The 25361-nt window shown below is 36.5% G+C and overlaps 1 protein-coding gene across 3 annotated transcripts in view; it reads right to left on the bottom strand.

Moving 5' to 3' along the window:
- Nucleotides 1–25361, bottom strand: part of ROCK2 (Rho associated coiled-coil containing protein kinase 2) — a 137385-nt gene that overhangs the window by 37682 nt on the left and 74342 nt on the right. For all 3 annotated transcript variants that reach the window (XM_042982491.1, XM_042982490.1, XM_042982492.1), the window contains exons 5-9: nt 17176–17436; nt 8354–8498; nt 6366–6504; nt 2466–2557; nt 1518–1677 (exon numbers count right to left, since the gene is read on the bottom strand). In XM_042982491.1, coding sequence (XP_042838425.1) covers nt 1518–1677; nt 2466–2557; nt 6366–6504; nt 8354–8498; nt 17176–17436 — 797 coding nt within the window. The remainder of the gene's footprint in view (nt 1–1517; nt 1678–2465; nt 2558–6365; nt 6505–8353; nt 8499–17175; nt 17437–25361) is intronic.

The raw sequence follows: 25361 nt of genomic DNA, 5'->3' as shown, positions 1-25361 counted from the left end.
ATCTCACTTTAACTGGGTCCTTCCTCACTGCCTATAAATATGCTTGGGTTTCTCCAGGCACTCATATCCTCATCTCAGTGAGCATGACAAGAGTTTTTAGAGTACTACTGTTGGCAGGGTGTCCAACTCATCCTGGTCTACCTAGAATTTTCTCAGTTTCAGCATGAAAGTCCCTGGCCACATCCCAGGAAGCCCCTCGGTCCTGGGCAAACCATAATGGTTGGTCCCCCCTACCATTCCATACATGGAAGTACCAAGTTTCTCAAATATGTTTCTCCAATGTCTTTAATGCCTCGCTACGTGTCAAAGTCAAAAGTCCCTCAGTATAGCACACAATAATCACCTGCTGCTTAACTCCAACAGTTTTTAATCTTTACACCCAATACTCACTGCAGTCAATCAGTACTTACTGGTCTTGTGCCAGGCTCTGTGCTACATGGAGAGATTGTAGGCAAAACACTCGCAATCTCGTTAGGTCTTCCAAATGATCAAAATACAGCAATAAGCACCTTGTGTTTGAGCCCTAGGACCACACTACTCTGTCCCAACGCGTGCTAACAGGCCACACTTTGGCTTCCATGGTTCACCTGCCCACAGCTGTCACCTAACCTCCCCACGTCTCGGCCACTCAAAACCCTTTCTTGTTTTTACAAACGCCACCCCTTCCCTGAGGTCTTACCTGACTGCATACCCTCACCCCAAAGATGTGACTTTTATTTTTCTTCAGAACCATTCTATTTGAACCACCTCAGATATGTTGGTGCCTTTCTTTTTTTCCTTTTTAAAATGTAGGTATTTTTTAATGTTTTTTTTGTTTGTTTGTTTTGAGAGAGAGAGAGAGAGAGTGTGAGCTGGGGAGGGGCAGAGAGAGAAAGGGGTACAGAGGATTTGAAGTGAAGCAGGTTCTGTGCTGACAGCAGAGAGCCCGATGAAGGGCTCAAACTCACAAACTGTGAGATCATGGCCTGAGCTGAAGCTGGATGCTCAACTGACTGAGCAACCCAGGTGCCCCAAGATTTATTTATGAGAGAGAGGGAGAGAGAGCAGGGGAACAGAAGATCCGAAGCTGGCTCTGTGTGACAGCAGCAAGCCTGATTGGGCTCGAACTCACAAACTATGAAATCATGACCTGAGCCAAAGTCAGACGCTGAACCGACTGAGCCACCCAGGTGGCCCAGTACCTTTCATAAGGCAAATATCACATTCTACCCTTCATTACGACTATATTATTCTCTTATATCCGTCATTAGTTGATAAGTTCCTTCAAAAGTACGTATTTGGTCTTACTCTGTATCCCCCAAAGAATACAGAACAGTGCCTTGCATTCATTTGTAACTGAATACAACATTCAGAAATAATGGAATTAAATGAAAAGTAACTTTTGATAGTCCTTTTGAGAAACTCAGCAGTTTAAAACAAATGAACACTTTATCTTCTATAGTCCAGAGTATCACAGTAAGACAACTCTTATAGCACAGTCTTGAAAGCAATAAAAATGTAACAAACAAATCACATACAAATTTTCTCTATAGTAGGTAAATCCTATAAAAGGCAGCTGATTTCCCACAAAAGCTTTAGGAATTGGGAAGGTTTCTACATCTCCTTTATCATCTTCGATGTCATCAAAGTTGCTGCTGTCTATGTCACTGCTGAGTTCAGGTACTACAGGAGCTGCCGCTGTTAGAAGAAAAGAAATGAATTGTTTTATGCATAATCCAAATATACACTAGCCATCCAGATTTTGTTTTATATCAATTACAATATGCGATTGTGTGATACCAGCACATGACATATTAATAATATATAACTAATCAATAACATTATGATTTACCATAGAAAATTTTGGTAACATGGTTTACATTTTATCATTTCAAAAAATAAAAACCTTATTAACTATTTTATTACTTTATCGGATAAGCTTTATCTATAGATAAATCTAAACAAGGAGAGGAATATGGTATTATTATAGGTACTAAAATTGAAAGCAGCAGTAACTGCACATACATTCTTCAGTCTTCGGCTTTTTATACTCTGTAAGTAAAATATTTCTTACTCTTAAAACGAATTAATGTCAAATATATATAAAGTTAGAATGAATTACTATGCTTATTCTAGTATTCATCAAAGTATTGTCTCCATATAGTGATTTATTAATTCAAACTCATTCAAATTCAAGGCTATTTCCCTGATTCTGAAAGTTATCTGGATTCATAAAAAATGTGCCAAATTAAGAAATCTATTATAAAAGTATTAAGAAATATTGCTAATAAATACAAATTAGTTTAAGATATTGAGGAACATTAATTTAGTTATGAATATTGCCACAGAACAAATTTGAAATGAAACCTCCCAATTTAAAAGTAGTATCATTAAGAATATCAAACATGCTTATTAATTCAAAAGAGGAATCAATTTTTGAGATTTCAAATGTGATGGAATGGAAATATTTAAAGTTACTGACTTACTCTCTCTTATGTTATCCCAATTCCACTGATCATTCTTAAAGAAAGGATGTTGTTTGATTTCTTCTACCCCATTTCTCCCAAGTCGTACCTCCCTAAACAATACAAGTTAAGACTGTATTATAAAAAGATTATGAAAAAAACAAAAAAAAAATAACTCTTATCTTGACAAGGATCAAAATAAGGATCACAAATGACTTTGAGATATCTTTTAAAAAAATTTTTTTTAACATTTTATTTATTTTTGAGACAGGGAGAGACAGAGCATGAAAAGGAGAGGGTCAGAGAGAGGGAGACACAGAATCCGAAACAGTCTCCAGGCTCTGAGCTGTCAGCACAGAGCCCGACGCAGGGCTCGAACTCTCGGACTGCAAGACCATGACCCGAGCCGAAGTCGGCCGCTTAACTGACTGAGCCACCCAGGCGCCCCGAGATATCTTTATCAAAAGTTTCAAGCTTAAATGTTTTTCAAAAAAAAGCAATGCCAATTTTACAATATATGATCTCTCTAGATTAAAAGGACTGCATAGTAAATGCCATGAAAAAGGAAATGTATTTCCCTCTGTAGTTTGTATCAAACAAAAGTACACATGAGGCTTTCAAGTAAAAATATTCATCTGCATGGGCCAAAACTGCATGACCAACTTCATGATGGAAAATGAACACAGGTCTAACTTTGATACAGAAGAGTTATTCAAAGCCTCTCTAATAAAAATGTTATTTTAAAAATCTCTTAAAAAGAATTCACACATTGCTAGAAGCTATCAGTATTAACTCTGATGAACAATTTCATTCTTTGACCTTTTGAGTCTTCAATGAAGATTGTATGGACATAAAAAGCATCTTTTTTTTTTTTATATATATATATGCCCCTGGAGCTATGTTTAATAGAAACAAAAAAACCCTGTAAACTTTAGAGGGAAGTACTGCTAGCACAATGAGGGCATTAAATTCTTTTCAATAATGGAAAAGAAATTGAAAAGAAAATATCTTTTCTCCATTTACAATCATTCCTTGGACTGCACCACCACCCCGCAATAAATTGTTTAGGCAAATTTCTCATGAATGGTACTCCTTTCATTAACATGTGCTATATATCCTGTTTTATATTATACCTTTCAGCACAAATTATGGTCATCCTCATCAACCCATCTAGTCCCAAATCAAACACTATATAGGATCTGTTCTGAGTTTATCAGCATGGATTGGTAATCAGATATTAACAAATCTTGTAATTGATAAACATATTAAAATGATTAACCTCTCTAATGAGAAAAACTAACAATGCTTCAGATGGGAAAAAAAATCATGATATTCAGTTTGATGAGAATGAAGAAGTAACTATAATCAATGGATATACACCCTGATGTGACTTCTCTGGGTGTCAATTTTGCAACATCAACTCATTTTAATTAATTTTTTAATTACCATCCAAGTTAGTTAGCATATAGTACAACAATGATTTCAGGAGTAGATTCCTTAATGTCCCTTTCCCATTTAGCCCATCTCCCCTCACAATCCCTCCAGCAACCCTCTGTTCCCTATATTTAAGAGTCTCTTATGTTTTGTCCCCCTCCCTGTTTTTATATTATTTTTGTCCCTTCCCTTATGTTCATCAGTTTTGTATCTTAAATTCTTCATTATGAGGGAAATCATATGATATTTGTCTTTCTCTAATTTTGCTTAGCATAATACCCTCTAGTTCCATCCACGTAGTTGCAAATGGCAAGATTTCATCCTCTTTGATTGCCGAGTCATACTCCATTGTATATATAGACCACATCTTCTTTATCCATTCATCCATCGATGGGCATTTGGGCTCTTTCCATCCTTTGGCTATTGTTGATCGTGCTGCTATAAACATTGGGGTGCATGTGCCCCTTTGAAACAGCACACCTGTATTCCCTGGATAGATACCCAGTAGTGCAATTGCTGGGTTGTAGGGCAGTTCTATTTTTAATTTTTTGAGGAACCTCCATACTGTTTTCCAGAATGGCTGCACCAATTTGCATTCCCACCAGCAGTGCAAAAGAGATCCTCTCTCTCCACATCCTCGCCAACATCTGTTGTTGCCTGAGTTGTTAGCCATTCTGACAGGTGTGAGGTGGTATCTCATTGTGGTTTCAATTTGTATTTCCCTGGCGATGAGTGATGTGGAGCATTTTTTCATGTGTTGGTTGGCCATCTGGATGTCTTCTTTGGAGAGGTGTCTATTCATGTCTTTTGCCCATTTCTTCACTGGATTATTTGTTTTTTTGGGTGTTGAGTTTGAAAGTTCTTTATAGATTTTGAGTAATAACCCTTCAGCTGATATATGATTTGCAAATATCTTCTCCCATTCTGTCAATTGCTTTTTAGTTTTGCTAATTGTTTCCTTCCTTGTGCAAAAGCTTTTTATTTTGATGGTCCTAATAGTTCATTTTTGCTTTTGCTTCACTTGTCTCCGGAGACATACTGAGTAAGAAGTTGCTGTGGCTGAAGCCGAAGAGGTTTTTCCCTGCTTTCTCCTTGAGGATTTTGATGGCTTCTTACATTGAGGTCTTTCATCCATTTTGAGTTTATTTTTGTATATGGTGTAAGAAAGTGGTCCAGGTTCATTTCTCCGCATGTTGCTGTCCAGTTTTCCCACCACCATTTGCTGAAGAGGCTGTCTTTATTCTATTGGATAATCTTTCCTGCTTTGTCAAAGATTAGCAGGCCATATGTTTGTGGGTCCATTTCTGGGTTCTCTATTCTGTTCCATTGATCTGAGTGTCTGTTTTTGTGCCAGTACCATACTGTCTTGATGATTACAGCTTTGTAATATAGCTTGAAGTCAGGAATTGTGATGCCTCCAGCTTTGGTTTTTCTTTTTCAAGATTGCTTTAGCCATTCGGGGTCTTTTCTGGTTCCATACAAATTTTAGAATTGTTTGTTCTAGCTCTGTGAAGAATGCTGGTGTTATTTTGATAGGGACTGCAACATCAACTCATTTTAAAGTGTGTATCCTAGAATTCTACCTTTAAGATCTTATCCTCCAGAATACATGCAAAGATATGAGTACATGAGGACAGTCACTACAGGACTCCTTGTAACAGCAACTGGCTAAAAATCAGTATGGTTTGCTGAGAAATCACAGCACTTTTGAGCTCGAAATGCCCTCAGCTATCATTGATTGAATCTGACCCCATCATTTATGGGTAAGTAAAATTATTTTCCCCCAAAGTAAAATAATTTCCTTAAGATCATAATGCTAGTGTGTCAAGTTTGGACTGCAGTGCACACACCGGTTATAAATGTTGCCCTTTGATAGAATGACTCTTACCACAAATCTAAAAGAATTAAATAGAAGGGCCAAGGAAGAAACTGCAAAGAGTTTCTATCTTCTCTTTTTGAGGCAGGTTTTCACAACACTGTTCACCCATTTTGTTTTAAAAAAATATCAAATTTCCCAGGCAAACTTACTCATATTCAAATGCAGATATAAAAGGGCTGGAAAGGGGGCACTCCCAAGTCAAATACAAAAAGCTTTTGAGATTATAACCAGTCAAGTATGTATCTGCACAAAACACTCTTCTCTCAAAAGATGTACAAATAAGAGTCCTATGGCTTAATTACTTTTAAGGATAAAATGTGAATAACATAAGCCTTATTTCTTTCAAATACATTATCTTACCAAGTTCTATTTTTCTCTTCTTAGACACGAAGGTTAAGGTCAGAGTTAAGATTTCAGTGGGATTGCGCACACATAACGACGAGAGTAACCCAACACCAGGCCTAGCAGTAGGAAAAGCCTCACCCAGAATTAAGTGCAATTTGGATAAAGAGAATGAGATTTCGTATGCAAATAAGAGTTAGCTATGCTTCCGTTTCTACGAATTTAGAAGTTAAGGGCTCTCTACAAAGAAATTCAACGTATATTACCTATCTGTTAAGAAGGCACAGATGAGATTCTTCGCATGTTTAGAAATTTCTGCATCTTCTGGGAAACACAGTGAGTTTTTATGATCCATAATTTTGCTATATGTTCCTACAAGTGAATCTGCATAAAATGGAGTATCCCCTAAAATTCCAAGAAAGAAGACACGGAGTGTAACAGAGAATGCAAATTAAACACTTTTCATAATATTTAAATATGTTAACTTTAAATTTGTCAAGTGCATGGAAGGACAAATGAATTCAAGATTTTTCTAGGGCCATTTTTAACTGCAATAGAGTCCTTTAAATGAAGTCCAGTGCTAACTAACCTGAGCAGGCAGGCACCAGAGTAGGCTCAGAATACTGTAAATCAGTGTCATTCAAACTCATTAAATTCAACTCTCAGAGTTGAAAACAACAGCAGGAATTTAAATGGTCCCTCCAAAGGTGTCATGTGAGTTCCTCCAAAGTACATTATTTTCTAAATCCCTAGAAGACTTCAGGCAAATCTTAGAATATATTCTACTTTCAAAAGATCACAAAATACACCTAATGTATCATCAGTTTGGGCCAGAGGTGGGGAGAATGGACAGCTACCAGGGAACACACTCTGCATATAAAGCAATGGAGGGGCGCCTGGGTGGCTCAGTCAGTTGAGCATCGACTTCAGCTCAGGTCATGATCTCACAGTTGGTGAGTTCGAGCCCCGCATCAGGCTCTGTGCTGACAGCTCAGAGCCTGGAGCCTGCTTCGGATTCTGTGTCTTCTCCTGTCTCTGCCCCTCCCATGCTCATGCTGTCTCTCTCCCTGTCTCTCAATAATAAATAAACATTAAAAAAATAATAATAAAAAATAAATAAAGGGATGCACTTCAATAACAAAGGCCCAAAATAATGTAGGTCATACAATGACATGAGTTTAAGCATAGCAAGATCAGTACTACATACACAAGATGGTCACCAAGAGAAGGCAACTTATGCCACAAAAACGGTCCATGGCTAATTATTATTTAAATTTGAGACTTACCAAAATATTCTCTTTTTTTTTTTCAGTAATAATCATACTCAACTATCCCACAGATTTCACAGATTTTCCGCTATCAATTTTTTTAGGGACATCCTCTAGAAAATAAATTCTTCAATTTCTAAAAATATATTTTCAACTCTGAAGTTATTTCCTATAATGTTATCAGCCTTATCACACTTGCCCCAGAAAGTAGATTTAGCTATATCTGCCCTCATCCCCAAGCCAGATGATTCAGTCACTGGCTTCCTTAGCCACAAGATATTTTTGTGACCCCAGTACTTTGGAATCAGAAATCTTAAGAATGAAAGTGATGATATAAAAAAAGTTTTGGAATACATGAGCCTTTCAAATTTTGATTTGGTCACAGTGAAAGAAATTATTAAATATGCCTCTGAGTTTTCTGAGAATGAAATATTATTATAAAATATTTTTATCTTGATAGTCAAATTGGTCAATAACTATTAATGATTTTACTAGATTTACTAACCATAGATAAATACAACAGAAGAAACACAGTTGACAAGAATCAATTAGGTAACATAATTACATAAAGTAAAGAGTACTTTTAATCCTCTATTATTGCTGAAACAAATATTAACAGCTTTACATTTAAAATATTTACAACAAATACTTGGTCAAGAAAATCTGGGACTGGAGGCCCACTGCAGCTGTATACTTGCTTCTTATTCTAACACTGTCTTCATACAAAAAGGTCTACTGAAAGATTATTTCCAGCAGTATACTTTTAATTCCTTTTATAATCCACTAAATCACTGTGTCAGTACAAGGCTTGGTCTTAATTTTCCAATCACAACCTGTCATAACTGATAAAACTAATTCCACGTTTTTAAAAATTCCACTTCTTTCCACAGCACACAATTAATTTCCTCATATTTTCAAATTCTTCACTTAAAACTAAAGTGGTATCAGGTGGATTTTTAAAAACAGAAGTTGAAATATTTACTTACCCACCAGCATCTCAAAAAGGAAAACACCCACAGACCACCAATCACATTCTCGCCCATAGTAACCATCACCCCCTTGTGATTTGAGAACCTCGGGTGAAATATAATCAGGTGTTCCAACTGCTGTATCACAATGCACCATGCCTGTCTGGGTAGAGAGCAGAGACCAAGAAAAACAGTTGTATGTAAAACCATAGACACATAAATGCAACTAACTCATTTAATATTATATACACAGTGGCTACAAATTGCTACCAATAGAGCTTCATTGCTGATATAGCTTTAGGAGGACAGGAGGTAAATGTATCATGAAATGCTTAGAAGTGTCAGGATTACGGGAAATCAAGGGTAACTTTTCAACTCTAAAATACAGGAGGCTTCATCAATGAAAGAAGTAAAAAGTGGTACACTGCATGGGAATTCCATGCAAATCAACACCTTTTGTTACTTTTTCTTACACTACTAATTAGTTAGGAGGGCGGTTACAAGGAAGTACAAAACGCGATCTTAAGGCACTAACCTGGAGAAAAGAATTAGAAGTTTTGGTATTTTCAAAGGAACCGGCAGTATTTAAGATTACAAAGAGCCTAGTTTGGAGGCTGGATAAAAATGGTTCTTATTATTAAGAAAAAAAAATGGGGGAAATAGATCTAATGTTTAAATTAAAAGATCTTAACAGTTTGAAAGCTATACCACCAAGCTGCATATTTAGAAATACAGAGCTGTGGCATGAAGGTTATTTGACAAAATGGTAAAAACACCATTATCTGTGTTTAGTTTTGGTGTGTAATAAGATACTCCCTATCTGATGTCTTTTTGACAAGGATAAGAACTATCATAAATAGAAGTACGTGAGTGTGTGTTGTAGCATATACATATGTGTATGTTTGTATATGTGTGTGGGCTGTAAAATTAAATCAGTATAACAATATAACACTAAATAATACTCATTCACCTTTAGCTCTGTCCAAACTTGCTAAGATTTTATAGATGAATTTAAATGCCCTCCATTTCCTTTACCTGCCCAGTGAAAAGTATGTCACCCACGCTGCTCATAAGGAAGCTACATAAATTCCCCCATACTAAGTATTATGACTTTTCTTTGGGAAAAGGAAGTTCTACGTATTTTATAAATATGACTTATGTAAATGTATTTAATAGCAATAAAATGTTAATCATAGGAAATTAATTTCAAAAACAATCTTTTCATTCCTCATATTAGCAACAATTCAATCATTTTACTTACCCAAGAATATAGCAAATAGAGCATAAAAGCCATTTTAGTTTGAATACAAATAAAATAAAAGTTCTGAAAATAATGGGGCAAATTATGAGGGTGATAATTTGTATGGATCAGTACTTAGGATAAAAGATGAAAAAATCAGTACCTGACTTCAAAATGCAGAGCATAAAATCAATTTTTATCATGGACTATCCTAAACTTCTACTAGAGGAAACATTAAGAGGTTTACTTACTTACTTACTTATTTATTCATTCATTCATTCATTTATTCATTTTCTATTTGAGAGAGAGAGAGAGAGAGAGAAAGAGGGAGAGAATCCCAAGTAGGCCCTGCACTATCAGCCCGGGTGGAACCTGAGGCAGGGCTCAATTCCACAAACTGTGAGATCATGACCTCAGCCAAAATCAAAAGTTGGCCACCCAACCGAATCACTCAGGTGCCCCAGAAATTAGACTTAAAAAAAAATTAGTTAGCATTCAAAGGTTTAGAGGAAGGAGAGGAAAGGGTAAGATACAAACATAACTGGCATAAAGTTAGGCTGTAAAGGCTTAGATAAGTCAGGCTTGAAAGGAGAGCCCATGACATGACAGCTAGGGCAGAAAAAGAGCAAAAGTAAAGAAACAAGCATGACGTCATATAAAGCACATTCAAGAAACACAGTGAAGTCCCAATCAGCTAACAGTAAAGCTTCACAACAATAAAAACAGGAAAGGTAAGACGGAGACCAAGTTTAATAATCAGTTGCAGAATACTTTCACAGGACTGAAGAACTGAGTTAATAGCACCCTGCTTTTGGAAAAATATTCCAACCATAGTTTCTGACCAGCATATTGGAGGTTGAAATTTTTTTAAAAAAACATTTAGGAAAGATATTTTAAAATTATCTCCTGGAGAAGTTCTCATATTATATGAGTACAGAATCCACATTTATGACAAGTCTCTTAACGTATTCTAAAGAAATACAGGAAGGACAAACCAGAAACTAAAAAGACCTGGTTTACCTATGGGGTGGTGGGTGAGAGAACAGGGTGGAAAGAAGGAAGTATGGGAGTGGGGTAGTAGGAGTAAGGAGGCAGGGATCCTTCTCTGAGCATGCATTGTACAGTTTTAATCTTAAAACCAGGGAAATGTTTCACACGTCTTAAAAACTATAAATAAACAATTAATATCAACCAGGATGTGTGTGAGGGAGGTACACTAAATGGAATACATATAGTAAGAAATGAACCTGTTTTGTAAATTAACAACATAACCACAATAAATGGGGTAAGGATAAAAGAAATGACCTAAGTAACTTTGGAAAACAGTATCTTTAACATATACTATAAGGCTAAACACAAAAGGAACTGCACAAAAAATAATACATTCTAATTAATAAATCTGTTTGTCACAGAGGTAGGAATTGGTAATTCTGAAATAATTTTAAGTGTATCCTAGAGGTGAACAAGTAGGTAAATATAGTGTAGACAATGAGAGCCAGGTTTCTCATTGACTGAAAAAGCAATTATCAAACAGAAAGGAGGAGGATGCGAATGAACCCTGCGGTGTAGGACAAGAATCAGAATTATCAGTGTGAACTCAGAACTTTTAGTAGCCTATATATACAGACCCATAAGTACAGAATTAAATACGAATGTGTGTGCATGATTAACACATATAGTCTATTTGGTATACACGTGTCTGCTGACCAGGCCTAGAAATAATGACACTCCAGGGGCAAGAAGCACATCGAGCACCCAAATACTGATTTCTAAACACCATTCTTTTTGTTGTTAAGTTTTATTTATTTATTTTGAGAGACAGAGAGCGTGGGGTAGAGGAGGGGCAGAGAAGGAGAAAGAGAGAATCGCCAGCAGGGTTTGCACTGCCAGCAGAGAGCCCGACATGGGGCTCGAACCCATGAACCGCGAGATCGTGACCTGAGCCGAAACCAAGAGTCAGACAATCAACTGACTGAGCCACCCAGGTGCCCCTCTAAATCCCATTCTTGAATAAAAGAAATCTGAGCTTCTTAGAGAAGCAGCTGATTCCAGAGCTGGGACAGAGAAAATACAAGACAAGTCTTCGACTTACACTGCCAAAAAAGAAGAAAATGCTCCAAAAAGGAGGTGTGTCCAAAGGACATAGGAGTAACCTGAGGAGCTTTTGCAAGATAAGAAAACTTTGGAGTTTCAAGGTATGAGTAGGAATCTGCCAAGTAAACTGTATTCAACATCATATATGAAGGCCAGGAATCATGAAATTATTGATTTCATGGCATAAAAAACAACTAAATGTAATTTAAGACCCCTGAACCATAAGGTACAAAAGGTCAAATGATAGAAAATGAGGGTGAAAAGTGGAAGGGATCATGTCATCATAAGAAGCTTTGTATGATGGGGCGCGTGGGTGGCTCAATCAGTTAAGCGTCCGACTTCGGCTCAGGTCATAATCTCACAGTTTGAGCTCAAGCCCCGCGTTGGGCTCTGTGCTGACGGCTCGGAGCTCGGAGCCTGCTTCAGATTCTATGTCTTCTTCTCTCTCTGCCCCTCCCCAATTTGTTCTCTATGTCTCTCAAAAAATAAATAAACGTAAAAAAAAAAAAAAATTTTTTTTAAGAGAAAGAAAGAAAGAAAGAAAGAAAGAAAGAAAGAAAGAAAGAAAGAAAGGGAAGCTTCATAGGACAAGCTAAGGAGTTTGAACTTTATTCAGTCGATGACAGAAATCTAAGCAGGAGAGCAACATAAACAGGTACGTATTTTCAAAAACTTCCTCAAAAATACTTTAAATAGATCAGATTAAATGGCTGCTAAAATATATCTGGCGTTTTATAATGGATAAAATATCATAAATGGGGAGATTTACTAAAAACACAAAATCAGTCCATCACAAATCATGAGGTTGGTCCAGGAAACTATTCTTAAATGCTTCCTGTAATGGGGCACCTGGGTGGCTCAGTAGATTGAGCATCTGAGTTTCAGCTCAGGTCATGATCTAATGTTTCTTGGGTTCGAGCCCTGCATCAGGCTCTGTGCTGACAGCAGGGAGCCTACATGGGAATCTCTGCCTTCCTCTCTCTCTCCCAGTCCCTTCCCCACTCACATGCTATCTCTCTCAAAAATAAATAGACATTTATGGGCCGCCTGGGTGGCTCAGTCGGTTGAGCGTCTGACTTCGGCTCAGGTCATGATCTTGCTGGGTTTGTGGGTTCGAGGCCCGCGTCAAGCTCTGTGCTGACAGCTCAGAGCCTGGAGCCTCCTTCAGATTCTGTGTCTTCTCCTCTCTCTGCCCTTCCCATGCTCATGCCGTCTCTCAATAATAAACATTAAAAAAAACCCCAGACATTTAAAAAATAATAATAAATGCTTCCTGTGAAAGTGGGAAAACTTGTAAATGGAGTTCTTAATTATCAGACACATTAAGGCCTCAGCTTGACTGCTACACAGGCAGGAGTCTATTTGCTTCATTTTAATAATTAAAAATAAGTACTTGCACCAGGAGCTCCTTTCTCAAATAGGCACATCCCCTGCCTCATAACCTTCTTGGGCTAGCGGAAAGTCCTACTTCTTCTTGTGTTCTATCTAAAAACAGCCCAACTGGTTTAGAAGCCCATCTCCGTCCGCACTACACAGTGCTCCAGGCACAAAAAGCTGCCTGTTATTCCAGTTATCTCCTGGGGTACCAATTATTACTTTCATTTGGGCTCTGGTTACAAAGCTGCATAGCTTTTGAATGGCCTGTCCCGACCTCGTCCAAAAACCTGTTCTTCTTCATGTATAATTTTGCAGAAAATAGGGTTTTTTCAGAAACCCGAGTAGAAACACCTCCATTTTTAAAAACTGATGTCATTTCTAGAAGGGTTAAGAACAGTAACAATTTGCCAATTAGCTTTTAAAGAAGTATAGCCTCAATTTAATCAAATAGTATACACTAGAATATTCAGGGTTATAATTTTACATTATTTCTAGGTAATTTAAAACACTAATGTAAAACGTGCCTTAAAAGTTGGTAAAGTGGCTATGAAGTGCCTAATGACGAGCAAAGGAGAAACTCAATTTACCCAACACAGCAAGTAATTCCAATAGCCGTACTTCTCGGCTATCATGGAGATACACCTAGATATAAATATACTACACTGGGGCATTCACGTACATCTACATATTTTTTCCAGAGAGAAAAAGAATGACAGCATCAAAAAAACCCTGTATTAACCACAATTTATTAATGAGCGAACTTAATGAGATATACCATTACTCTTAATGAACTGTGACAGTAACAAATTAGTCTAGTCCTTGTATAATTTTTAGTTGTATTTTATTTTTGCATTTATCCATGGCATATTGTTTCATATGATGCCAGAAGAGCTAAAAAATAATTTGAGAATTTCGGTCAATATTGTAGTAAAGGGTTGGCAAACTTTCCTTTAAAGGGCCAGTAAATATTTTAGATTTTGTGGCCACACAGGATCTCTATCTACTACCTTCTCTCTCTCTTTTTTTTTTTCAACAATCTTTTAAAACTGGACAAACCGTTTTGAGTACAAGACAGGCCACAGGCCAGACGTGACCCACACCCCAGGGTGCTGATCCCATCCACAGACAAGCAGACGAAAGAGAATGAAGCCAGGAGCACCTCTAACAGCTTTGAGGCCATAATGAGAATCAAACAGAGGCAGATAAAGTGATGAACCTCAAATATGCAACAGCACTATTTACATTAACAGCTAAAATAACAAGATTATGAATTCTATGTACTACAGTTTTTAATAAAAAACTCCTTTGTTCTTCAACATACATAGTTGTTCTCATCATTATTATCACTTGAGGCATGGAAGTTTGGGGTAAAACAAACAACATTTTTAAACTTCAATATTTAAAAAATACCTATTTCACTACATGGAAAATAAGAATTTCTGTTCGAAAGACACAAACGGGTAGCTGACCGGAAGATCTGTGGAATCACTATCGAGATTACATAAGGAATTCTTCACTTCAACAAGTTGCTTTTAAAAGGGTCAAAAGACACACACAAGTAATTCAAGAGATAAACGACTGGCAATTACGTGAAGAAAAGTCTGCTATCATTAGTTATGAAAGAAATGCAATTTCTTTTTTAAGCTACTACCTTACACCCATGGAACTGGTAAGAGTTAGAGAGTGAGTAATAGGAAGGGGGAGTGACGCCACGGAGACAGGGTCGCTAATGCACTACCAGCAGGGGCTGTGACAATCACAGCCATTCCAGAGGTCAGGTAGTTCGTACTTTACGTATCCTCTGAGTCAGCAGTCCCACCTCTAGGCATGTATTAGAGGAAACCCTTGTCAGAATACACATGGGCCACACCTAAAGATGTTCAGCATCTAAGTTTAACTAGGTTCAACATGGCACTGTTGGTGGCAGGGGAATGGACGTGGCCTAGGAATCCAACATAAGGGGGAATAAGTGAAATTAACAGATAGACCCTACGGAATACTAAGAAGCAATGAGCTAATTTACATATATTAGAAAAGATATAAAACAGTGTTGAGCGAAGAAAGTTTAAAAAAATGACATTCATGCCATGATACCATTTATACATATGTACATCATACCAATAGCGTGCAAGAACTTATAGTAAACACATGACACTGGTTGTTTATCAGGGAAAGAGAATAAGACTGAAACAGAAAGGGGGAAAACATTATAAACTAAAAACAAGATGAAGCCTTTCTGTTGACTACTAACAGCAATAAGCGATGAACCAAGGATTATAATTAGCTCAGCTATATGTACCTGACTTAAAAAATAGTACATAATTATATAAACCACATTTTATTTTGTCTTATTAAGAGACAATTTAAGATATTTAAATTGCTAAATTTAGTATTCACTTACGTGCTTGTAAGATTATGCTATAAATACCATATTCTGTCCTGTTTCTCACACTCTCACACTCTATATACCCCTCTTTCCTTAGTCATTTTTATTCTTACTACCCTAAAAACACGTGACGTGACTTATTTCTCTACACCCTCCCAAAAGTTTTTGGTTTAATTAAAATCAGAATAGACTCATGGAAGTTCAACACATAAACATCACTCACTTTGTACAACAGACATAAAAAGGTTTAGCATCCTATTAGAAATTATTTTATACTTTATTTTCATTGAAGATAATTTTTACTATTAACCATTTCATACCACAGGAGGGAGCTCTGGGGACAAATGCTCCATCTATTAAACACGGACTCATGAATGCAGAACACGGACACAAGGACAAAATCCAGGAAGAAGACCAAAGGAGAAAGGAATGTTAAGTATTAGTTGAGTAGACAGGACGTACAAACCTAGATACGTGAAAATGGCCTGTGAAACACAGCACAAATTCTAAATAAGTAAGAACATTAGGAACGTGATCCATCAGGTTAGGATTGTAAGGAAGACTTTCTAAATGAGGTAAAATCTGAGCTGAGCTTGGAACATTACAGATCGCTGATGGGGGCAGTAGGATCGACAGGAGTGAATGCCACACAGGTGGCATGAGAAGAGGCAAAGAGAAGGAAAATCAGCTTACTTCTAAACAAGTATCTTTATAAGATATTCTTTTTTTCTTTGATAAAGTATTCTGGTTATGAAATATGAACAGCGATATAGGCATACTGGAAGGTTATAAACACCATACAGAAGATGGCATCCAGTCCGCTGTCCATTTACATTAACATTTAGAAAGTCTGATGGATGTAAGTCACCCCCCAAGATCCAATAGGGAAACTAAAAAACGAACAGGAATTACACGGTACACTTACAGAGAAAAAGAGATAAATTTTACAACAGGAATAAAATCAACATAATCGGCTATGACGTTAACACTACTGAATCTATTGATCAAAATGTGAATTGTTTACCAGGTAAAGTACACAACAGATGATGCTCCCAAATTTATTCAATGTGGTTGACGCAGACAGGGTTAGCAGGTGATAGGATCATAAACTTCTTACCTTAGCTTTTTTTTTTTAAAGGAAAAATACAGAAATAATAATGGTGATGGAAAAACCCATGTACCTTAATTTATATTTTGTGTCTTATTTCTTCACCTGGATCATTTTACACATGCAGTAGTTTCGATTGGTAGCAACTGTTTATCAACATTCTATGAGGAAGATGCCTCAAGCTATTTGCATTCTTATTTCTCTTATATTCACCAAATCCAATGCTACATAATTATAAATAAAGCACTCTGTAACAAGATGATCAGTTAAAAAAAGTTTTGTTTCAGTCACTAAACAGTTAGCAAAACTAAATTTATCTTTGCTCAAAAAAAATAAAGATTTGAAGTTTCTTTTATTTTTGTTTTTAAAAAGTAGCATTTTGGGGGGAGCCTGGTGGCTCAGTCAGTTCAGCGTCTGACTTTGTTTCAGGTCATAATCTCACGGTCCGTGAGTTCAAGCCCCATGTCGGGCTCTGTGCTGACAGCTCAGAGCCTGGAGCCTGCTTCCGATTCTGTGTCTCCCCCTCTCTCTGCTGCTCCCCAGCTCATGCTCTGTCTCTCTCTCTCTCTCAAAAATAAATAAAGATTAAAAAAACTGTTTTTAAAGTAGCATTTTTTTACTTGCTTATTACTTACTTCATCCATCTTCATACATGTGCCAAAATCTGCTAACTTGAGATGTCCATGTTTATCCAAGAGCATGTTGTCAGGCTTTACATCTCTGTGAATGAGACCCATGGAGTGTATGGCATCCAGAGCAAGAACGACTTCAGCAGTATAAAATTTGGCCCACTTTTCAGGTACATCGTAGTTACTCATAAGGTTTACAAGATCTCCACCAGGCATGTACTCCATTACCATGTATAGATACTTATCATCTTGAAAAGCACAAAAGAGCTGGAAAACAAAACGGGAAGGAAAAACATTTTTTTAGAAAAAAGAAAACCAAAAGCTTAATAGGAACAAAACCCAAAAGTATCATTACTGCTGAAAAAGGCAAATTATTTTACAACCAAGAGAGTTTAATTTTATGAAATCTTTGATTTTAGATTTGGACATCTTTAATGGAAAAGGAAGTATCAGACAAAACTTTGTATATGGTTATCTTCCTCATGCTTATTGACAAGAAATACATAAATGAGTCATTTTCCCTCTTAGAGAATACAAAAATCTATTTAAATAGAAATATTTTAAAAGAGGGGCGCCTGGGTGGCTCAGTCGGGCAAGCGTCTGCCTTGGGCTCAGGTCACGATCTTGCAATCCATGAGTTCGGGCCCTGCATCAAGTTCTGTGCTGACGCAGAGCCTGGAGCCTGCCTCAGACTCACTCTCACTCTCTGTCCCTCCCTCGCTCATGCTCTCTCTCGCAAAAATAAACAAACATTAAAAAAAAGAAAAGAAATATTTTTAAAAGAGAAACAGTAAAAATGAGGAACATACAAGGTAAAAAAAAAAAAAAAACCCAAAGAATTCATAATTAAAAAAAACAGCTTTCCGAAAACAAAACAAGTTACTGCACCTAATTCACAGAGAAGAAAGCGGAGGAGATAGAGACAGTTGAGAAAAACCTTTGAGATACCACATTCGATGGACAGAAGAAGAGGGAGTGAGCACCACACCACTGGAAAAGAGCGAGTCCCTGGTAGCCACAGTTAATAAAACAGGGCCTTCTCCTCTCCTATTCTCCACGATTTGCTCCTAAGCAGCATATGGCAGGTGCTACCAGCACCTAGACTAGAGCAGTGGCAGTGGGACCAGAGATATTACACCTAGCTAGGTTGCTACTGACCCCCCCAGAGAGACAGGAATCACAAATTCAGAAGAAAAGTTATCTGTATATTCCACCCACGTCCCACCCCACCCCCCCAGAAGCAAGCAACGCAAACAGAAAAGGTTTCCATAAATAGGGAAAAACTAGAACCGAAGCAATAACTCATGCTCAAAGTAAAGAAAAAGAATTCCTAGAAATCAATCATTTCAAACAAACAAACAACGTAATGGGAAAATGAGGAGACTTAAGCACGCATAAGAAGATACTCACATAAGAAGATATTCAAAGACGAAAAGGCATGAAATTTCATTAAAGAAAGGTAAATTTAAATCACTGTGAAACAAACACCGCTTCACAAGCACAAAAATGATCAACTTTTAAAAGTGACAATACCAAGTGCTGGCAAGGACAAAGGGAACTTAGAAACTAAACCTCTATAACCACATTGAAAAAAAAAGCTATTACCACCTACTAAGATAGACTACAGGTACCCCAAAATGCCACTCCTAGGAACAAACGCAGCACAATTAAGTACAAGAACATTTACAGGGCACCTGGGTGGCTCAGTCGGTTAAGCGTCCGACTTCGGGTCAGGTCATGATCTCACGGTTCGTGAGTTCAGGCCCCGCGTCGGGCTCTGTGCTGACAGCTCAGAGCCTGGAGCCTGCTTCGGATTCCGTGTCTCCCTCCCCTCAGCTCCTCCCCTGCTCACACTCTGTCTCTCTCTCAAAAATAAATAAAGATTAAAAAAAAAAGAAATTAAAAAGAAGAAACATTTACACTACTTGTAACAAATAAAATTTTGAAATATACCAATAAACTATGATATATACATGCAATGGAATAAAACACAGCAATGAAATTAATAAACTGTAGCAATCTAGATTAGATAACTCTTTCCAACATAATGCTGAACAAAAAAGCTAGATACAAAAGAGGTATTCAGCGATTTCACTTATATAAAGTTCAAAAAACAGGAAAACTAAAGATCATGGGTGCTTGTTTAGGTGATACACGAGAAGGAAAAGCAAGGAAATGATTACTAATAAAGTCAGAAGAGTGGTTATTTTCGGGGAACACACGGAGGTAGTGATTAGGAAAGAGTGCAAGAGAACTTCTGGAATTCTGGCAATGTTTATTTTTTGACCTGAGTAGTAAATACTTGGGTGTTGCTTTGTGATAAATCTTGTTGTTTGTTTTATGTATTTCTCGGTGTATGTCACAAATAAAATCTTTTTTTTTTTTTTTTTTTTTTTTTAAGTATGACATGGGGCACCTGGGTGGTTTAGCCAGTTAAGCGTACAACTTTGGCTCACAGTTCCTGGGTTCGAATCCCACATCAGGCTCTGTTCTGACAGCTCGGAGCCTGGAGCCTGCTTCAGATTCTATGTCTCCCTCCCTCCCCCTGCTTGTGCTCTTTCTCCCAAAAATAAACATGAAGAAAAAAATTTTTAAGACAAAAAAAAATATTTTAAAGTATGACAAAATTAAAGCAGGACTCAAAAGGAAATTTATAACTTCAAATGCATTTATAGGTATTTCTCCTTATCCTTTCACTATCCAATAATCACACAGGTCTCTGCACTGTAAAGTAAGGACAATAAAAATTAGGCAGATAAAGAAACTAGAAAAGAACAATATACATCTAAAGAAAACTGGAGCTATGGAATTTTTTTAAAGCAGTAAATAATTACAAAAAAAAAAAAAAGGAAGGGTGTTATTTTGTAAATAAAACAAAAAAACACGTTAAGACTAAAAAATGTACATATACTCTATTCAATACAAAAGTGGAAAAGAAGACGGATACCGTCACAGAAAATATAAACTGACAAGAGGTAAACAAAAACCTGAATTAGTCAAAAATCACATGAGAAAAATAAAAAGGATGATAAAAGATCTAGTTGGGAAGAAGGAAAGGAGGGATTGAGTACAGAGAAAACATCCGAGTTTTAGGACAGCAAGCGCTCTCTCAGAAGAAAGGGAGAAAAGATTGGGTAGGAGAGCAAAAAGTCTTTCAAGAATTCTTGTAATTTTTTAGTACTTCAAAATTAAAAGATTAAAATTAGCTATGGAAAAATGTTAAAATTTTCTAAACATATGTAAGACCAAAACCAAAGAATGCTTCCAGATGGCTTATCAGGCAGGCAAGAAAAGCCATTTACCAACAGCGAATTAATTAAGTTGTGTTCCATTGCATCAGCAGAAGAAATGTGTCCAGCAGAAATCAACTCGAGGCTATCAGTCTTTCAACAACAGTTGCTCAAGGAGTTGAGGGCACTGGGGGCAATATCAGTAGTCAGTTAAAAAACAAGGTAAATGATTTTGAGTGGTTTTTCTCAGCTCTTGGTGAGTCAACAGATGTTGCTGATACTGTGCAGTTATTACCCTCTATTGGAGGAGTAAGTGCCAAATATGAAGCAAAGAATTAGCCTCTATAAACAGTCTGCATAGGTCAACTACAGGCAAAAATATTTTCGAAGGAGCTGAGAAAACACTAATTCAGTACAAACTGAAGTAGGTGTGTTAACAAAAGATGGTGGTAAAAATATATGTGGAGCAGAAAAGGTTTTCACTGGACAAATTTACAAAGCTTGTGAAAATGTACGACATTTAAGTCTGGAGTCAGTCTCTGTAATACTGATCTTATATAAGAACTCAGTGGAAAATACATTTGAATCTCATGTCATAAATGAACACTATTAATGGTTGTTATTTGCTCTTTGTGGACTTAACCATCTTCATCTGTTTTTGTCAGAAACAGAAGATGTGTATCCTGACTCACTTTCCATACAGCAGTTCAATCAACGGCTTAGCACTGGTAAAGTTTTACTGCAATGATCTGAGCTTAGAGCTGAAACTGAAATTTTTCTCATCAAGACCATCCTCAACTACTATTACTGCACACTCAATAGCATGGAAATTAGCCTTAGCTGCAGCCTTAATAATGTTTCGTAATTAATACAACCTAAAATGACAAGGTAAAATAGGGCTTATCTACAAAACTTAAACTTTTGATGACAGCTAACACCAAGCCCCTTTTTATACTTCCCATTGCTGTCAAAATCAAAACAAGAAGTGAGCCCTCCACTCAAGTGCACAAATTTGCAAGGGATGTATTTTCTGAGCTCAAACTAGAGTCTCACAGTTCCAACAGGATTTTTTTTTTTCTTTTTGCGGTTTCATGTTTCAAAATCCACTTAAACTCTGTAATTGAGAAGCTTCTACCCAATCTGCAGTTGGAAGTAACTAACCTGCAGTGTGATGACATTGTTACAATGTAAATATCAAGAAAAGAATTCAACAGAATTCTATAAACATCTTCCAAGTGATAAATATGCTCAATCAGAATCCTCTGCTCGAGGTCAACATCAAGTCATAAATAAGGTATTGGTATATACTCGTAACAAGTGATGAAAATGGCACTTTACCTCTGTAGTCTTTCCCTAAAAACTCATAACCTGAATCTAAATAATGAGAAAAACATCAAATTCTAATAGAAGACTATACACATATCCTACGGTATTAACTGATAAGTAATCCTTAAAGTTGTAATGGTCATCAAAAACAAGGAAGTCGGAGAAATTCCCATAGCCAAGAGGAGCCTAAGAAGACACGATAACTAAATGTAGTAACGTACTATCTTGGATGGGATCCTGGAACAGAAAAAGAGCACAGGTAAAAATGAAGAAAATCTGAATCAATTATGGACTTCGGTTAATATAATGTATCAATACTGGTTCATTATTTGTAACAAATGTACAAAACTATGATGTTAATAGAGGAAACATTACGGGGTGGGAGGGTGGTGGTATTATGAGAGCTCTCTACCATCTCCTCAAGTTTTTCTATAAATGTAAAACTTTTTAAAAATAAATCCTATTAATAAATAAAAAATAAACCATATGCTGTTGGATAATAGTATCTGGCAGTACCTACCTGTGTGAAAAGGTATTTTCTAATAAAATATGTAAAATATCTTATTACACATTAGCATTAATAGAACATCTACAAACATTGACTGTGAACCCCAATTCAACAAAATGTTATTGCCCCAGAAAATAAATTCACTCTTCTCCTTAACAGACTTGTATTTTAAAAAATTGTACTTTTTATCACATTTTGAATTTCATCAACAATGTGTACAAATGTGTTTTCTCATTATATAAACTATCAACGTAAAATCTTTGATTTGTGGCCATCTTGGGCCACAAAGTTTAAAATATGTACTAACTGCCCCTTTACAAAAAAAAAAAAAAAAAAATTGCCAATTTCTGGTGTGACTGAACCATGGTAAGACTGGCCATGGTTGGTAACTGTTGAGGCTGACTGAACAGTACACAGGGATTCAATATACCTTCTTTCTACTTTGGGTTACATTCGAAATTTATCATAATAAATTTTAAAAGCTAAAATATTTGTCATTAAATATACTGAAAATTTTTGCTTAAAGATTTGCAAGCAAGGGGCACCTGGGTGACTCAGTCCATTAAGTGTCCAACTTCAGCTCAGGTCATGATCTCGCAGTCATTGAGTTCAAGCCCCACATCAGGCTCTGTGCTGACAGCTCAGAGCCTGGAGCCTGCTTCGGATTCCGTGTCTCCCTCTCTCCCTGCCCCTCCCCCACCACTCAAAAATAAACATTAAAAAAAAAAAAAAAAAGATTTGCAAGTAAGTTCAATTCAGCCTCAGGGAATGAAGAGTTTCTATTTTATATAAACTGTACCAAAGCTCAGAAAAAAGTGGTATGTTCCTCAACTGTTTATTAGGGTAGTCTCACCATGATACGAAAACCAATCAAGAAAGCCCATGTGTTTTTTTTGTTTATTTCTATGAATATAATTTATTGTCAAACTGGCTTACATACAACAACCAGTGCTCATCCTGCCCTCCTCAATGCCCATCACCCATTAAAAAAAAAACTTTGAATTAAATCAAAGGTCAAATGTCACTTATACACACAAACAATTCCTTAAAATATTAGTAAATCAAATTCAGTACTCTATTCAGAATACAAAATTATAGCAAGTGGCATTTTCTTTACATTTTATATTACCTTAAAAAAAATTTAGTGTACTATAGTAACAGATTAAACAAAAAAACCATCTTGAAAGCAGCTAAAGAAAACGTTTTTAAATACTTCAACATTATTCCTGATTAAAAAGTACTTGGTAAGCTAAGCACAAATAGACCAAATCCTTTACTAGCTTACTCAGAAAGCTTCAACAAACATCAGACTTAATCATTAAGTTTAAAATAATAAAAAAGATAAGGATAAAAATTTCTACTAATTCAACACTATACTGAAAGACTGAACCAATGTTATTTTTTTGGCACTTTATAACGTCTACATTTTTAAAAACCAATTTTCTTATGCCTGAGTTTCTTCTGAACATATCTGATGGCAAACAGTTTACTGAAAACCAAACTGTATACAGAGAGATATACTATCCTGTTATGGGAGGGCTTAATATTCCAAAATAATCCAAAGAACCAAAAATATCTATCAATTAAAGCAATGCAAGAAATAACTGTAGTGTATTTTTTTAACAGAATGAAAGGCTAATTCTAACTTCATAGAAAAAAATGATTAAGAACTGCCACAAAAATATTATAAAAGGAAATCAATGAGAAGACGTGCCCTACCAGATACAACGTGATTTTAGTGCAGGAACAAATAACAAACCAAAATAACAGAACAGAGTCAAAAGAAATTCATGTGTATATGGTAATTTAGTCAATGATATAAAGGACATTTCATTTATTTCATGGGAAAAAAGGCATTTCTACAAATGGTATTGGGCATGGCTGCCCATTTGTGAAAATCTCACACATAAAAAAAAAATAAATTCCCGGTGACTCAGAAATAGACTCCCACTCCTCTCAAAATTAAAATATAAAAAGTTAGGGGCGTCTGGGTGGCTCAGCTGGTTAAGCTTCCGACTTCAGCTCAGGTCATGATCTCACAGTTGGTGGGTCCGAGCCTCGTGCTGGGCTCTCTGCTGACAGCTCAGAGCCTGCATCCTGCTTCAGACTCTGGGTCCCCCTCTCTCTCTGCCCTTCTCCCACTTGTACTCTTTCTCTCTCCCTTGCAAAAATAAATAAACAGTAAAAATAAATTTTTTAATAAAATCAAATATAAAAATTTAAAGAAAGTATAAAGGAATATTTTTATAAATTAAGGATGGGGAAGGTATTCCCCAGCAAAAATCAAAATACAGAATGCATAGATGTGACTACATTTATGTTTAAAGATTCAATAAGCAACAGACAAGTAATAGTCCAAGAGAATATATTTCCAACATATATAACAAAGAATCATTATACAGGGTCCATTACCATTCTAATAAATCACTTTTATTTTTTTTTAACGGTTTTTTTATTTTATTTTTGAGAGAGACAGAGACAGAGTATGAGTGGGGGAAGGGCAGAGAGAGAGAAGAAGACAGAATCCGAAGCAGACTCCAGGCTCCGAGCTGTCAGCACAGAGCTCAACACGGGGCTCGAACCCATGAACCACGATATCATGACCTGAGACAAAGTCGGGTGCATGACACTTAACCAACTGAGCCACCCAGGCACCCCATAAAACAGTGAAACGACACAGAAAAATGGGATAAGCGATAAAGGAATACAAATTACTAACAAGCATATGGAATATCTTGAACCTCATAATTAACCAAGGAAATGCAGCTTAACACAATAACATCTTTTTTTCTTGAGGATATGACTAATACAAATTTTAAATAACTACAATTTCCAGTATTGGCTAAAACGCAGTGAAATAAAAATGTTAAATAATTAGAGTAATATAAACTCATACAAACCTTTTTTTACACAGTAATTTGGCACCATCTATCAAAGTGTCAAATGTGCACACCATATGACCTAGCAAATCCAATGCCAGGGATCGAGTCTAAAGAAATGTTCATCCATGTATTAAAAGATGGAGGTGTAAGCATGATTAATTCCACATCAAGGACAGAAAATGTACAAGATTGGTCTGGAACTTCCCACAATATCAGATAGCAAGCTATCAAAGACGGCTAAGTTTA

Source organism: Panthera tigris, chromosome A3 (assembly GCF_018350195.1).
Source record: "Panthera tigris isolate Pti1 chromosome A3, P.tigris_Pti1_mat1.1, whole genome shotgun sequence".
NCBI lineage: Eukaryota > Metazoa > Chordata > Mammalia > Carnivora > Felidae > Panthera > Panthera tigris.
Note: the sequence above shows the minus strand (reverse complement) of the source record. Positions and strands in the feature narration are given on the sequence as shown.